Source organism: Acinonyx jubatus, chromosome A1, assembly GCF_027475565.1.
Source record: "Acinonyx jubatus isolate Ajub_Pintada_27869175 chromosome A1, VMU_Ajub_asm_v1.0, whole genome shotgun sequence".
NCBI classification, from domain to species: Eukaryota; Metazoa; Chordata; class Mammalia; order Carnivora; family Felidae; genus Acinonyx; species Acinonyx jubatus.
Window position 1 is genome coordinate 197306760 of NC_069380.1, and position 17286 is coordinate 197324045.

At 36.7% G+C, this 17286-nt stretch overlaps 1 protein-coding gene across 3 annotated transcripts in view; it reads right to left on the bottom strand.

Annotated features, from left to right (window-relative positions):
* Positions 1–9149: 9149 nt before the first annotated feature.
* The window catches only part of ITGA1 (integrin subunit alpha 1), a 162055-nt gene continuing 153918 nt past the window's right edge, over positions 9150–17286 (bottom strand). For all 3 annotated transcript variants that reach the window (XM_015073711.3, XM_053200747.1, XM_053200755.1), the window contains one exon: positions 9150–15778. In XM_015073711.3, coding sequence (XP_014929197.1) covers positions 15734–15778 — 45 coding nt within the window. In that variant the 3' untranslated portion in view covers positions 9150–15733. The remainder of the gene's footprint in view (positions 15779–17286) is intronic.

A 17286-nucleotide genomic window follows, 5' to 3' on the forward strand; every position in this document is an offset into this window, starting at 1 on the left:
GATACACATTCTGGTAATCCACAGAAGATCAGGAAGAAAGATTTGGCCCAGAGTTCCTATACATCTCCAAGTAGCATTTGAGTCAGAGAAATCTTACTGTAATACTATAAGCTAACTACTGCATGCTTCAGGCTGAGAATCCAAGATATACACACATCTTCTTGGTATGTTATACATTATTGTGTATAAGTTGCCTTTTATTTTTATTGATAGTATATTTCCATCCCTACCTCCGAAATTAAGGTTACCTTATATGTTCTTCTTATTGGTTCTCCATATTTGTAGCAAAGGAGCAGAACTTCCTGTATTTATCATCTTTGGGTTGTAGGCTGCAGAGATGAATTGGTGGATGAAGAAGAAGATAAAGCGACAAGTACCAGAGCTGATAAGAAAAGCTTAGGTCAACCAGTTCTGGAGTCACTTGTCTATACATTAATATATAACTTAATTGGAACCAAAATAAAACCCAGCTATTGCCATTTTACATGGTTACAATAAGGATGCATTTCTATAAACTGTGGCAAAAAGAAAATGTGCAAATTTTTTACTAAAAAATAATCATATTTGTTATTGCCAACCACAGTGAGAATTACAATGAACCATTTAAGATAGTTTAAATAAGTTACTTGGAACTTAAAGGAAAAGCCCTAAATTGTTGCCCTAAATTATGACAAATTACAAATCTATATATATCAAAAAGACTACTCAGGATAGGGAGCTGAGAAGAAGGTAGTAAGATAACAATTTACGATCTAGCAAGTGCCAAGAATGCTACGAGTATTATTATTTCACGCTTGTTTTATTTTGACTTCTCATCACAATTTATGGGCTGGTATTACGTTCTCAACTGGGTGCGTGAAGAAGCTCACTTTTAGAAAGCCAAGGTCAGGACACTTGTCCAAGCAAGTGCAGCTAGCAATGGCAGAGCGGGCATGTTGGCCCAAGTCTCCTTGACTCCAAGGTTCATTCTTTTTTCCACCACATTATGTGGCCAAATTATACTTTGAGATACAGACTTTCAGATCACACTCTTCAAAGCTGTTTTTTGTATGGAAAAGAATCACATACGTTTATTAGGTTGTTTATATAGTCTATAAAATTTGAGTGCGTTCATTCAGTACTAGGCATGATTCTCTTTCAAGGCCATATTGTCTCATAGGAAATTCAAAATGAAAACAGCCAACTATAATATAATCACAATCCCTTCCTGCCCACCACACATGTAAGTTTCAAAGACAAGGAAAACTAACTAGTAAATATATCATTATCACAAAATATATCCATACAATGGAATTCTCTTCAGCAATAAAAAGGAATGCACTGATATATAAGCAACATATAACTGGCAAACATGCTGAATGAGAAAAAGCAGATACTTTATGAATCCTTTGATACGACCTTCTGGAAAAAGCAAAACTAAAGGGACAGGAATCAGATCCGTTGAGGAGGCTGGGGATGAGGAGAGGAAAAGTGACTATAAGGGGCATGAGGAAATATTTAGGGTGATAGAAATATTTTATATCTTTTTAAAAATTTTTTAATGTTTATTTTTTTTGACGAGGGATACAGAGAGAGGGAGACACAGCATCCCAAGCAGGCTCCAGGCTCTGAGCTGTCAGCACGGAGCCTGATGCAGGGCTTGAACTCATGAGCCATGAGATCATGACCTGAACTGAAGTTGGACACTTAACCAACTGAGCCACCCAGGCACCCCAGAAATATTTTATATCTTGATTGTGGTGGTGGTTACCTGACTTTGTTCATTGTTCACAACCTGTAGCACTATTTACTTGAAATGGATAAACTGCTGCATGTAAATTATATCTCAATCATCACGACTTAAAAACCTTTAAAATCCAAATTAGAGAGAGACTATAAGTTTTTAGAAAGGGAGACAGATGGGGTGAAGTCTGGGCTACAGAAATGCCACCTGAGGAAGGAGCCTTGGGGGAAGTGAACTTAGGATGTGAATTAAGGAAACGAAATGCCAATGTTTATGCCACAATGTCTAGGAAAGGAAAGAAGAGAGACTAATCCTTCATATTTAATTACATCTTTAAAAGGCATTTTCAGTGTAAGCACATTTGCCTGCCTTGACTAAAAATTGATTGAAGAGAATGGATGTTTCCTTTTATAGTCAGTGGAAATAATGCTTAACCATAATGCAAATGCCTCATTGGAGAGCTAGGTAGTCCTAGGATGTCTGAGCAGTACCCTCTTCCTCTATTATTTCTGTCAATTCAAGGCTGCCTCCCTGATAATGCCATAAAATGCAATTCAAGCAACATTTTTGGGAAAATCTTGCATCCATTTTCGTTTTTGTTTCAGCTAACTTCTGAACTCTGCAGTGAGAAAAGTTACTCTCTTCATGCTAAATAGGTCCTGTCACATTCAAGCACAGGTTTACTGGGTACCTGTTGTGGCTCACTAGCGCACAGAAAATAGGCGGAGCAACACAGAAGTATAATGCAGCCTGCCCTCAAGAAGCTGATGGGCCGCTTGCAGGGTCAGAGGTACTCACCCAATAAAGGGCCCCTGCTTCGACTTTGCTTGTGTAGGTCTGGAGGACCGATGGGAGAATTCACTGGGCGTTATTTTGCATTCAGGTTTGAGGAGCTTTATAAATGAAGTTAGCCTAATGGAGGAGGTAGATAAAACAAGACCTGGCATCTCAAAGGAGGGCAACTTTGATTATGGAAAAGTGTGTCTCCTGGCTCCTTTGGTGGGTTAAAATAAAAAGCGTGTTTTTGTTTGTTTGTTTTGCTTTGTTTTTATTTTGGGGGGCTTTTTTTTAGGAGTGAGAGGACAAGGGCATCTGAGAGAAGGTATTCTCATCCCCATTTCAGAAGAGAAGACAGCAGAGCACCTTTGTATTGAGGATGCCATCAGCAAAAGATGCCACCATCAAGAACTAGAGGAAGAAAATGGCAGACACCGCTGGACAACCAGGAAGTTGTGCTCATGAGCATGAGACAGCCCCTTTGGGGATTCCAGAAAGAATTGGAGGGGGACTATTTTTAAGGGCCTGGACTAGGTAGACTGCAGGTCAAAGAACAAAGGGTTCAATTCATCGAAGGATATTTGTAACTGTTAATGTGAGCCCAGTTTTATCCTCAGAAGGGCCTGGAATAGGTATAGATGGGTAAATGTGTATGTATAAAATTAAAATGTCATTTAGTGTCATATGAACTGGGACAGACTATAAATTACTGTAGGAATTTAGAGAAAGGAGAAATCATAGTGTGCCATACAGTAGGACTTCCTTGGAAAAGAGAGACTGGAGCTTGAGAATAAACATATTTAATTCACAACTCTGCTGAAAACACTTGCCAAAGAATTGTCAGAAAACAATTAGCCTCAGATTAAAAAGTATCTTTTGATATCTCTTTGAGAGAAGGGTGACTGCTTCTCAGTTTTCAGGTGTAAAATTACTTGCATACAGTAGATACTTAATACATGTCTGTTAATTTAACATTTTGATAAATGAATAAATATTAAATATTTTACATATTTTAAAAATTTTAAATATTTTAAAACAATGTACAGTTTTAGAATTCTAAATGTCAGATAAGTCTTACAAAGACAATGTACAGATTCATGATATATTGTGAGGAACACCTGTTAAATCATCTTTAAAAATATTTTAAAGTTTTCCCTTGAACTTTCATAGAATTTTGGAGTTGGAAAGGCTCTCAGAGATCTTTCCTGGTCTGAGGTTCCATTCATATAAGAATAAGCTTGATAGTATTCATGTTGATTATATTTGAAATACCATTTGAGTGGACATTACAAATTTAATTACTTAATACCCAATCCCACCCCACTCATCTCTTGCTTCTGTTATAGAGGCTGGAAGTTAAATATTCTATTTCCCTTGCCATTAGGAATGGTCATGTAACACTGTTAGGATGGACAAGGTGTAAGTGGAAGTCTGCTGGGAATCTTTTGTAATTCTAATTTTTAAAAAAAATTTTTAAACAAAGACAGAATGGCCTTCTACCTAACTTCTTCCATCTTAGGACACAGATATCATTCTGTAGGGGGCAACAGACTGGCTTGTGACCAAGGCCAGCAAAAAGGCCAAGAGAATCAGAATTTCCAAGAACTGACCATTATATCTAAGAAGTAAAATAAGTGGTAGTAATTTTTTTTACCTATGGCAGTGCCATACATCAGCTAATATGTTCTTTGTAAAACGCATTCTTTCAGTTCATAAACTTTCATAATTCTATCAAGAACCCACTTGTATTGTCAATATGAGAAAAGATTGTTAGATGCAAAATGCATTGTAGCTGTGTTGTATTTTATGTTTGCATTGCCATATGTTGTCTTGATTTTTAAAAAAAATTTTTTTTAATGTTTGTTTTATTTTTCACAGAGAGAGAGAGAGAGAGAGAGAGAGAGAGCATGAGCGGGGGAGGGGCAGAGAGGGAGGGAGACACAGAATCCGAAGCAGGCTCCAGGCTCCGAGCTCAGAGCTCTCCGCACGGAGCCCGACGCGGGGCTGGAACTCAAAGACTGCGAGATCATGACCTGAGCCAAAGTCGGATGCCCAACCGACTGAGACACCCAGGCGCCCCAATTTTAAAATAGTTTATCATATAGTAATGATCTTAATATCATAATATCCAATTTTATATATTGGACTTTTTAAATTTTTGGATAAGTTAAAACATTCGTCTAAGGGTCCTGACAGTTGGTAGAAGGAAAATACATTCAGAGACATTAACTAGAGAGGCAATTTTAGATATTGAAATAATATGGAGACAGAAAAGTTAAATTAAGTATTGCACTGCACAAGAGTAGTAAGTTTATGGGAATCATTACTCTAAGATATAATTAATAGGTTAAAGGAGATTTAGATAAATGCACCCATGCTGTTGTTAATACAGAATTAATATCAGAATTTGAGATATAAGGGCATGCTTTCAAGCAATTAACGCCTCTCAGAACCCAGAGCAGGGTTTCCAGATGGAATAGTGAAAACCTCACTCTTGGAAGAGTCTGAGATAGGCTGGATCATACTATCAAGGATGTAAAGAAATATCCAGTACTGGATGATTTTTAAATTTTTTCCAAATATATGAGTCTATTATTACTAGTGACCATACTATATCTTCATGGTTTTCCTCCCAGAGAGATAGAATAGCTGTGTACGTAAAAATTTACTCAGTTTATCAATTCTTGCATTCAGTCAATAATAAAGAAGTACCTACTATGTGTTAGGCACTACAAAGATAGATGTGTGCTCTCCTGCACCTCTATGTTTTCATTTCTCTTACCATGACCTCCTCTGAAGTCTTTGCTGTTGGGGGGAATGACTTTGAAGCCAGATAGAGCTTGATTCCTATGTCAGCATTACCACTTGCTAGCTTTATAACCTTGAAGTAGCCCCTGAACTCCTTTGAGTCTCAATTATAGCACCTGTAAAACAAAAACAGTAATAGTATCACCACAGTGTTATTGATAAGATTAAACAACATGTTAGGAAATTGCCTGGCACGTGGAATGTAGACAATAAATCTTCCTTTTTTCCCCCCTCTTGTAGAAAATTGGGAGGCTTAACCCAGCCCCATCAGTTCCATTCAAAAGTACCTGCTTCACAAGTGCCAATTCTTATAGCTCTTGTAGAATACAAATGACTCTTCATTTAAACATACAATCTTCATTTATGAAGATATGGCCCATCCTAGAAGGTGAACAACTGCTGTGATGTGAAATAACACCCTAATTGGAATCTTTGCAGAATTACCCACATTATAATGATGAGGTATGCCGAATGGGCAGGAATGAAAGACGGGTTTGAAAAGTGTATGAAAAGGAATAGCAGATGGTACTTGGGTGCTAATAGAATAGAAAAGTCTGAAAGTAAAGGAAGGAAGAAAATAGAAAATGAGAAACTAGGCATGTGAAACTAAAGAGCCCTGGGCATTTCATCAAGGACGGTTAGAGTCTCTGGCATGGCTAACTTCCAGCTCCACTAATTACAGTCTGATGACCAATTCTGGATACTATTCTTTATTTACCAGGTTGAGGCATTTCCACTCTTGCCTTTGGAATGCCATTCGGGATTGTGGTATCTAAGTGAATTCATGCCACACATGCTCGGTTGAAAGATACTACAAAAACAAAAAAATAGCTGAGCAAAGTGGAAGTTAAAGACCAAACCTGCAGATGTTTCAATGATGCTTTTATTAATTCAAGCCAGTTCTTGCCAGTCAAGTTACTAAATGGAGCACTGGCACATGACCAAACTGCATTCATCTGTGAAGTGGCTGGCAGCCTGGGTGCCTACAGACAATGGTGCTTGCCCTATTATTCCTGCCATAAGGGAGCAATTGGGCCATTGTAACTGGAATTTGTGCAGGTCAGGGTCCCTATACACTGATTTAAGACTCAACTCTCAGAGTGGGATGACTCCATGATTCTGCTCTAATCCACACAGAAGTTTCATTTCAGCCACCAATGAGTCCTTAAAAACCTGCAAGACATCAAAGTCAACTCAAGTATAAATTTGGATTTCTGTATACTTAGAATTCCAGGGGTCTCCTTCTTTCTTACAAGATAAGAATCTTCCCAAGTCTGGAATTGCACACACCTTTTTTTTTTAATTTTTTTTTTTTTAATTTTTGAGGGAGGGAGAGAGAGAGAAAGACAGACAGGCAGACAGACAGATGGAATGTGAGCAGGGGAGGGGCAGAAGGAGAGGAGACACAGGATCTGAAGCAGGCTCCAAACTCTGAACTGTCAGCACAGAGCCCGACACTGGGCTTGAACTCATGAACTGCAAGATCATGATCTGAGCCAAAGTCAGACTCTTAACCAACTGGGTCAATTCCAGCACAACTGGTATTACACACATCTTAAAGTTCATTCAGTTTGATAGTAATATAGCTACCTCCAGCTCTCTTATGGTAACTGCATGGTATATCTTTTTTTCCATCATTTTCCTTTCAACTTATTTGTGCCTTTGAAGCTAAAGTCTGTCTCTTTTAGAGGGCATATAAATGGACCTTATTTATCCGCCTGAAAATCTCTGCTTTTTGATTTGAGAGTTTAGACCATTCACCTGTAACATAATTACTGATACGGTTGGAGTTACTTTTGTCATATTGCTATGTGTTTCTATATGTCTCCTGTTTTCTTACTTCTTCTGTTTTCCCTTTGCTGAATTCATTTTGTTAATGCTTATAATGTAATGATTACAAGTCTTATTTTTGGCAAAAATTCTTTCTTTTTCAAGACTGTTAATAAAATAACCCAGTTGATTTTGCATAATCAATAGGGCCACACTTGCTTTTGTTCTTAGTGACGCTATCTTTCCCATCTTTCCTCATCCACTCCTTGCTCTCTGGCCCATCCCACCCCTGCTTGAAGAAGTAGGTAAAAAAAGTAAGTATTTGACATCTGGACAATGGAGAATTCTAGTTCACATGTATATGTGTGTATAATGGTTATTAACATAGAGAGAATGTGGGAGGGGATAATTTTTCTTATTGTCAGCTCCAGAGTAAGGGGAGGAATTTGATAGATATCACTATTTTAATACTAAAGAAAAATTAAAAATATAATGTCACATTTTTAGAAGGTACAGGGTACCATGTTCTCTGTGATTTGAAGTATGTCAAAATAGAAATGTGTAAAAAAATAAGCATGTATGCCCAGAAAAAGGACAATTTGAAGTTAGTAATTTCTGGTGCCAATGTTATGATTGTTTTTAAATTATTTCTCTGTTTTGCAAATTTTCTACAATGTGTATATATTACCTTTTACTCTAATTTTTTCCTGATTTAAAAATTGATACTCATGTATTTAAAAACAATTCAAGTAATATAACTATTCCAAAGAATAAAATAGAAGTCACCTCCAGTCCTCCTTGATCACTTCTATTTGGTGAACTCTTCATGACATCTGCTTGTGGATGATCAAATGAATTTTACAAAAGTAAAAAAAGACACCACAAAGGATAGGAAAGTGAAAATTGTGCCTATGCTCTATACCTGAAAATAAAAAATTCCATTGTATGCCATTTATTTTATAGTGAATATATCCAGATTTTTTTCTAGTAACTTCACCGTGTATTCTCATCCTGGGTGAAGGGTAAGTGGGAGAAACACTACTTATCTCACAATAGAGAGAAAAGACAGGGCATTGGAGACTGTGCTGACACAAATTAGTACAGGACCTTGTAAACAGCCTCTTTGTAACTCAGTCGGTTTCTTCTGTAAAAATACCTCCTCAGTCCTCCTGCAGCATGGTTTGAGGATGAATCCTTTTACAAGATGAACATGTGTGACTGCTACTAACACTCCTTCCTACATTTTTCTTCTAGCCCTTATATATTAAGTAATTTTATTACTTATTACTTCTTAAATAAATAAAATAACTTTTTTCACTTCTTAGTATTTTTTTCTCACTATGTGGTCCAATATGTTGTTATACAACAGGTAATTCATTATTAAAACATCTCATCAGAAGAAGATATACAGTAATATGGATTCTGTGGTTTTTGTGTCAAGTTTGCAAAAGACTAATCACATTGCTATACTCTGCACAGGAAACACCACAGACACACTTAATTTGTTTTTGTTTTTTCTTTTTAGACCATCAAAGTGAAAAACTGCGAAGGAGCTAAAAAAAAAAAGGTTGGAGCTCTGGAAAAAATACTAATCTTGGATAAAACTAATGTACTTAAAATTACAACAATCACATTCTTCTTTGAGTCATTTTTTAAAAAGTTAATAGACAAGACAGGATGCTCCTTTACCTTGACGTAAGATACACAGCTGATGCACAGGATAAGATAAGAATTAGACCAAAAATACCAAACCTCTGACCTCAAATCAGTGTACAGGATACACCATATGTTGGATATTCAAAATACTCTTTTACTCTCTCAGCTATTTCTAATTATATCAGGTTAATGACTGTTACCTGAAAAAAAAAAAACGGGTTTAAGTTAGGCACCTACAAAATTATTAGTGTCAACAAAGGTTGTGCTTTTTTGTTCTTGAAGGTGATTAAAACATTTTCTTCTAATGAGTTTGTCCAATAAAAGTCTTGCAGAAATGCATACACCCTTAAGCTATTCATTTTAATAAGTTTATTCTGAGGTAAGTAAAAAAACAAGCAATGCAATATACGCTATGTTAGGTGATGCAAAAACTTTATTGGAGTGATATGATACATGTTTCAGGGCAGTAATTATATACAGCATTTTTCTTTTTAATCAAATGTTTACGATTCTTCACACTGTCTGTCAACAATTTTAAAACCTCACAGTAGTAAAATACAGTACACCATTCTCTTCACAGGCCAATGTTTCCTAATGAGGAACACAGAGAGACAGCTGTTGCATCCTGAAATAAGGCCAGGAGGTGTCAGAATTAAATGCTAAGTATCAGGATGTCCTGTGTGAAATGATTCTGGTATGAAGAAGATCTGATGTGCTGCTGCTTCAAATGATTGTTTTTACTTGAGACAGTGTATCAAACTTGGAAATTCACCCCAGCTAAAAGACAAGTAAGAATATACTTAAAAAATTTTTTTAATGTTTATTTACTTTTGACAGAGAGAGAGAGACAGAGCATGAACGGGGGAGGGTCAGAGAGAGAGGGAGACACAGAATCTGAAACAGGCTCCAGGCTCTGAGCTGTCAGCACAGAGCACGACGCAAGGCTCGAACTCACAAACCGCGAAATCATGACCTGAGCCAAAGTCGGAGGCTCAACCGACTGAGCCACCCAGGCACCCCAAGAATATACTTTTATTGAATCAACAATTCACTTGTGCAAAGTACATGTGTTAGTATTGTGTGTGGGTACAATGTGGTCTAAGGGAGGCTGTGGTATTTTAAGGAGGAAGGATGTATATATAAAAGATAAAGAACTTCATTTCCTCTCCCCTTCCCCCCCAATTTTTTTCTCTCTGTCTTTCAAGATGCAAGATGCCTGAGGGGCATGACAGGAAGATGGCCACCTGGCATTGGACCTACCATGCAGCTATCTCCCAGAAAGCCATCATTAGCTTTTGTGTGGGGCTTCCCTTTTGCTTGGCTTCTCTGTGGAGGAACAATTATGTCACTCAGTTTTCCTCATTCAATCTCTCTCTTAAAAAATGGGGGTGGGAACAGGTAATGTCAACTGGGAATTGTTCAAGAGGATACCTGGCTTTCAGTCGTTATTATTTGGAAGATTCCTTTAAAATTTTTTTCCCCAGTCTATACGCACAGATCGAGCATTGAGTCTCAGTATTTTGCAGAAGAGCTTGTAGGATTCCGCTTAGTCTTTTCTTTTTTTCATAAAGATGTGACTTGAAATATGGTAAAATCAAATATCATCATAGTTAGGAGTGTCACCAGTCCCTAGTTTACTGCCATGCTTTCCATGATGTGTCAGGTAATTAAAGGATTTCTCAGTGTCAACTCATCAGAAAGAACATGCAACTACTCAAGGACCTTCCAGGGGCACAAGGCTTACAGTGGCCTTGCCAAGGAAGTTCCAAATCGAAACTAAACATCCCCACTGTGCAGAAGAAACCAACTGGAAGGCAAAAGGCAAAGACATCCTGCAAATGGACTCCGGCTCATTTCAATGCCCAGTCCTCAAGGCATTTAAATTCGCCAGCTTGTGGCAGGAGAGAAATGCAAGGAAGTCTTACATCAAGTTGTGAATTCATTGGTCATGGTAGAAAGGTTTTGATATATTTAAAAAGGCAAAAAAAAAAAAAAAAGAAAGAAAGAAAGAAAGGAAGAAAGAAAAAAAAGAAAAGAAAAGCTGACCTCAAAGCAGAGTACATTTGAAGTGATAACTCACCCTTGTGTATTTTTCAGTATGGTAAATTTTCAGCAAGAAGTGCTTCTGTGTATATCTGATTTGAGGTGGGTCCAGGCTGATCCTGGGGTGTAGTGGATTCAGGGGTTAAACTCAGTCCTTTTAGCCTTTTTTAGAGGCAGAAGCATCCATTCCCATCAGTTGAGAAATGGACCTATTGGTGCCAGATGTCGTCAGGGACAAGGGGCTGGGGCTTAAGGGCCAACATAGGGTCCTTTAGATTTCCTCAAGCTTCATGGTTACAGGCTGTTACTTGGAATTTCTAAATTCAAGGTTAAATTTTAATATGAGGATCAAAGATACTGACTTGTTCACCAGATTACAAGGTCAGTTGTTAGCTCTATTTTTATTTTACATAAGATGTTGCACAATAGTGCTTCCATTTGGGAGACAGCAGAATATAGCCTTTTGTAATGTACTACAGAGTTAACTTCTTGGGATGGTTTCAGAAGTTCTACACTGGAGAGGTTTAGTGATAGCAGTTTAACATTAAAAGGGGTTGCCCACTGGACTCACCTTAAAGATATGCTTGCATTAAAAAATCTGCTGTTAACAAATTAAGCTAAAAATAGCATCAGTCTGACGATTTTAGAGTCTTCTTTTTAATTTTTTGGATTATTATGTCCATGGGTGAGGATGGGGATTGTGGGGTGCTGATAGCTACATCCTAGAAGCCCTTCCTTCAACCCTTGGCATAGTTGCTGATGGTGTCCCATAAAGGTTTGTAAATCTGTTAAAGATGTCCCATCTCTGAAGTACAAGGCATTTTGTCCCTATTACATTATACCTATACCATGTCATCCCTTGATTGTGTCATAGAAGAACCGAGGACTGAAATTCTATATAAATGATCAGTTCACTGAAGCTGGTATTCACAGCAAACAGAGAGCACATGTTTTGAACAGATTTTTCTCCAATAGTCCTCTAGAAAATCTCCCTTGGTGGGGGCTGGGGTGGGTAACTAATGAGGAGGACTTGAGAACTGCCGAAAATAAATGAAGGATGCAGAGGATATTATTTTTTAAAAATAACTTTCCAGAAGTCTCTCTTTGGACAATAATGTGATTGCACCTAGCACATGAACCGTGTTCTGAGCCTGGGTCTTCCCTAGTTTTCTCAGTGTTGTGCAAAGCACGATAGGTAATTCACACAGAACAGATTACAACATGTTTGATAAAGACATTACCCCCTACGAAGGCACACTGTACGGAATGGCGGGGCAGCCATTCACACTGTACAAGCCGTGGCCCTTCCAGAGAATGCCTAGAGAGATGTGTGCACGGCTTCTTACAGCCGCTACAACCCAGCTCTACTCCAGCACTGTGCAGCCACCTTTTGCTTTTGGCGCAGATTTGTTTTCCAATTGAGTCTACATACTGGTTTTGTAAAAGGAAAAGAGAATATATATACATATATATACATATATGTGTGTGTGTGTATATATATATATGTATATATATACATATATATTTATAGGTATTTGCATATATAGGTACATTTATTATGGTTGAGTAAGCATCAAATTTTGCAAAAAATTCTCCCCCACAAGACTCATTTCAAGTGTACTTATGACATGGAAATATTCAGATTAAACTGCCCATGACTTTACAGCTCAGAGAAAATAAGTGAATAAATTGGACCACTGAATTTCAAATTGGATCATAGAAATTACAAATATTTGCAAAGGATGAACTTTCACACTATTGCTCCAGGGCAATGGACTCCTAGAGAAGGTGAAGCAGCTTCTTAGTGGTTTTGAAGTTCCGATTTTCACTGTGTCACCCTTCAGATTTTCTTGGTTTCAATTCTTGCTTCTTCTGAAAGTTTATATAATTTTAATAATATTAAAGGAAGGCTATAATTTTAGAAGTTGAAGTTAAAGAATGGGAAATCATGTAGCATTATGTCTGCTGGGCTTGAGATGAGCATTTTAAGGATAATTTGAAATATGATGATATTGTATTTGTGTATCTATCTATATATATATTCAACATGTTATATCTCTGTATATCTACATCTATTTATCTATCATCTATCTATTGCCTATTATTGTCATCTAATCTATTTCAATGGTGTGCTGAAGCCAGTTCATACTGGTTCACGGGACCTGACAGATTAATTTTCAGGAGTTTTGTTAAGATGGTAGGGTTATATCAGTAGCTTGAAAATGGCCATGACAAGACTATTTAGGTCACGGAAATTGGCAAATGACACAAATCAGGGAATTTGTTTTCCTCCTGGAGAGCCAGTTATTGAATAATTTACCAATATGCCTTTCTAAGTATAGTCTGGAAAGGGACTTCATACATATGTAAGTTCACAATGGAAGAAACAGTCAATTTTATAAAATACCAAAGTTAAAAAAAGTTTTTGGAATAAACTCATAGGTTTAAAAAGCACTCACTTTTCTTATTAAGTGCTTTAGAATAAAATGGTAGAGGTTAGTATATTTCTTGATCATTGACTATGTTTTAGAATATGTGTACTGCTGACTTATTCTAATCAGAACCTCCACATTTGCATCTTTTACATAGTTGCAGAACTGTACATTAAAGTTAAATATTAATAAAAATGAAAACTATATGCAAAGTGGATGAATCAGACTTTCCTTGGTGGTGTAGCTTCTGTGTTTATTTTTTGTCCTTTTTGTCAAACCCTGTCATTTGGTATTATTGAGATATTTTGTATTTGATTTATGTTTGCACATTCATGTGGGTGTGTGTACATGTGTGTTTACACACACAGATGCTCACACACATAAAGCTCAACAAGTCATAGTATTGGGGATGATGGATATCTGGTCCGTTAAATTTTACTTAAAAACTGGGAATGATTGATGTTAAAAACTGTGCCACGATTATAAGCACCTATTTGATCTGGCCCAGCAGTTCTCCCTGTCTTTTCTAAAAAATTCAAAATGACATTGTTTCCATCTTTTCCCTCTGGGTCAACACCATATTTAGTTAAGATGTACACACTCCTGGTTTGGTGAATGCTTTGCCTAGCAGTCATGGAGGCCACGTGTGAATTTAAGTTTACCTGCTAGATTTATTTCTGAAAATGTGTTGACATTGGAGCAGAGCTGCTGAATAGGCTATGCACAGCAGTTGTGCAGCATGGTGACTCTGAACAAGAGAGACCTGAGTTTTATTGGGCAAAGAAATAATAGGTGGAAAGCATGATTTCTGAACCTGAGATAGATAGCGGGAATGAAGGAAATTCCCAAAGTAGACTTTTCTCAACAATGACAGGCCAGCAGGAGGCTATCAGACCTCTGGAAAGATTGTGCTTTTCTTAGGGTACTGATGACCTGGGCACTCCCCAGGTGCAAGGTTTTGATCGTCAGGATCTTAGATGTAGATGTGGAGTGCCACGAGGCAGGCCGACGCTGAGTTCTCAGATAATTCCTTGGAAATTATATTAAAAAATTAAATCTATGGCATTTAATTTCTCCCTTGATTTGATGTTTTTTGAGAAAAGTAGAGTCCAGAACTTTCTGGATAAGGTTCTGGACAGATGCTGGTCTTGTGATGGTCAGCCAGGTGGAGACATGGAGTTGTTGCAGAAGAATCAGCTAATTTTACAGCAGTAGTTCACACATGTGACTACGATACATTCATTCATTGTTATTTTCCTAAGCAACGGAGCAACCCAGGAGCTTATGCTACAGTAGAGTCCAAGGCACCATGATAATTACTTCAGGAGCAAAGAAGCTCATATAGAGGTGTGATCTCTTTCTGTCGGTGCGAGGTTTCAAAGCTAAAGTTCTTTAAAATTTATTTCTGGAGTTCTATTTAAATATTGATATGCCACACTTATAAAGCAGTGTCTTCTTGGTAAAATGCAATATTGAAACGGAATACTGCCTTTCATAAATGTAAGAAATGTGTTTCAAAAGTTAAATACCTTTTAAAAAATGAAAAATAAACATACTCTCACAGCTTGAGGGTTTAAATGAACCATGTACCAAGGAGCTGAGAAAACTCCTACTTTTGGTACATCCTGGAACCCCTAACGTTCAAAAGTTGCCCAGCAAAGATGACTTCAGCATTTCTGTGGCATCTAAGCTGCCATGTTCTGTTCAGAAGCCATCTTAGCATATCCCATACACAACATGGCTTTTCATGACAAATCGCTGGTATGCCACACAAAATTGCCGTGAAGTGTTGTTTTCAGCATAAAGTTTTGAGTTTTAGGGCTCAATATCAAAATGAAACATGTTCTGTGAAAGCTTAAATTAATCCATTCAGTGCACTGCTTTTAATCAAGTCATTCTTGGTTTTCCTTCAGCTCAAAGTTTCCAAACACTTTGGAAAAAAATTTTTTTCCAAGTACAGAACCCAACACAAAGATGCTAACGTATTCTCTGTGATTTAATTATATTTTCAGTCCATATTTTATATATACTCTACCCAGGAAAAATTTCTCATTTGAATAGGGGGAAGTTATCTTTTTCCGTTAACCTTTTCTTGTCATTTACAAATGTTGACTATCATGCTGAATGTGAATATCCATCAGGAATCAATGGAAAAAGCTTAACTTATCAATGATCATAAAAATCTTTTTATGCATTCCTTAAATACTCTGAATGCTGATTTAATATGTAAACATATTTGTACAGGTTAATCTTCATCTTCAAAACACTTTGTAATTTTACTTAAATAATACACATGAGTAATTATTTTAAAATATTTTTCATCATTTTATAAAATATATTTTTATGGTATTGTTTTTAGATCTTCTTTGACTTATCACTTTCCAAGTGATTAATCCCTGATGGATTACATAAAGTTATGTGACTATGTCTTTAATTGTATCTATACATTTCTTGTCACATATTTGAGGCAAACCTGAGGATAGATCATCAAATAATTATTATTATTTTTCTCCTGTAAAATATGTCATTTTTCCATTTTCTTCTTTAGTGGTCTTTTGAAGAATCCAATCTGTTAAGAAAATATCAAACACAATACAATTAATTATTTGAATTTAAGTAATAAATACTAAAGCCCTTGGATAAAATTTAATACTATGCTAGTGATTTGGGGCAGGCAAATAATTAATAATACAAATAATTAATAAAATTGAGAAAGGTTTTTTTTTTCATTGACCTATTAAGTAATATTGAATGTCAAGAAATGACATTTATTAGGTTGTTATTTCATTTTAAACTTTTTTTGTTGGTTAAATATATCATGTCTCCCAGTAAGAACTAGTACATGTGGTGAATTAACTTAAAAACGTTTTGGGAAAATATTTGGGAAGCATGCAAACTACAGTCAGCTGGCACTAAATGGCATTTTGCCGTCATCTTTTTTTTCAGGGATGTGGCAGAGAAATTCCATCAAATAACCTCATAAATTGAGGTCTTTAGAGCTGGTGGGGAATCTGGTACATGCATTATGACTGAGAGGTTAGGGAGATATGAATTGCTTGGATAACTTTAAATGTGTCAGGACATCTGCCTTTATAGACTTGACAGGAAATACCTCTTGAAAACATGCTGGATAATTTGGATATAAGAAACATATTTCTGAACATATAAGAAATTTCACATAGGGGTGAATGTGGGTTACTTTTCATTATACCTTGTAATTTGGGACATTATAAAAATTATAAGTGCTTTATATATTTCCTATTGTATATTATAATAAAAGTAAGTATAGGGGCTGGAAGGGACCTTTGTAATAATCTAATCCAAAATGTGGGTATTGTATTTTATTTTTAAAGTTTATTTATTTATTTTGAGAGAGCGCTAGTGAGCATGAGTGGGCGAAGGGCAGAGAGAGAGAAAGAGAGGGAGAGAGAAAATCCCAAGAAGACTCCCCACTGTCAGCACAGAGCCCAATGCAGGGCTCAATCCCACGAACTGTGAGATCATGACTTGAACAGAAATAGAGTTGGACACTTAACCGAGTGAGCCACCCAGGCACCCCACATGTGGACATTTTAAATAAGAGGAAATCGGGGTGCCTGGGTCAGTCGGTTGAGCATCTGACTTCAGCTCAGGTCGTGATCTCATGGTCTGTGGGTTCTAGCCCCGAATCGGGCTCTGTGCTGACGGCTCAGAGCCTGGAGCCTGCTTTGGATTCTGTGTCCCTCTCTCGCTCTGCTTCTCCCCTGCTCATGCTCTGTCTCTCTCTCTCTCAAGAATAAATAAAACATTTTTTTTTAAAAGGAAATTAAGGGTCTTTCTATTTTTTTGTAAATTTCAGAGTAGATTATAATAGTTCAAGCAGACAACAAGTTAGTTCTTTGAAAGTGTGATACGCTCATATTATTTTAATCAGGAAGCTATGGTAAATTTGCAAGGGAATGATATATTCAAAAATAATTATTGAATAATTATTAGCGCTTACAATAATTAGGGCTTACAAGGCATAAATGGTCAAAAGTATGCATTTTTAAGTGAGAGAAGTTAACTTTTTTATGTTTTCCATCATGCCAGAATCTA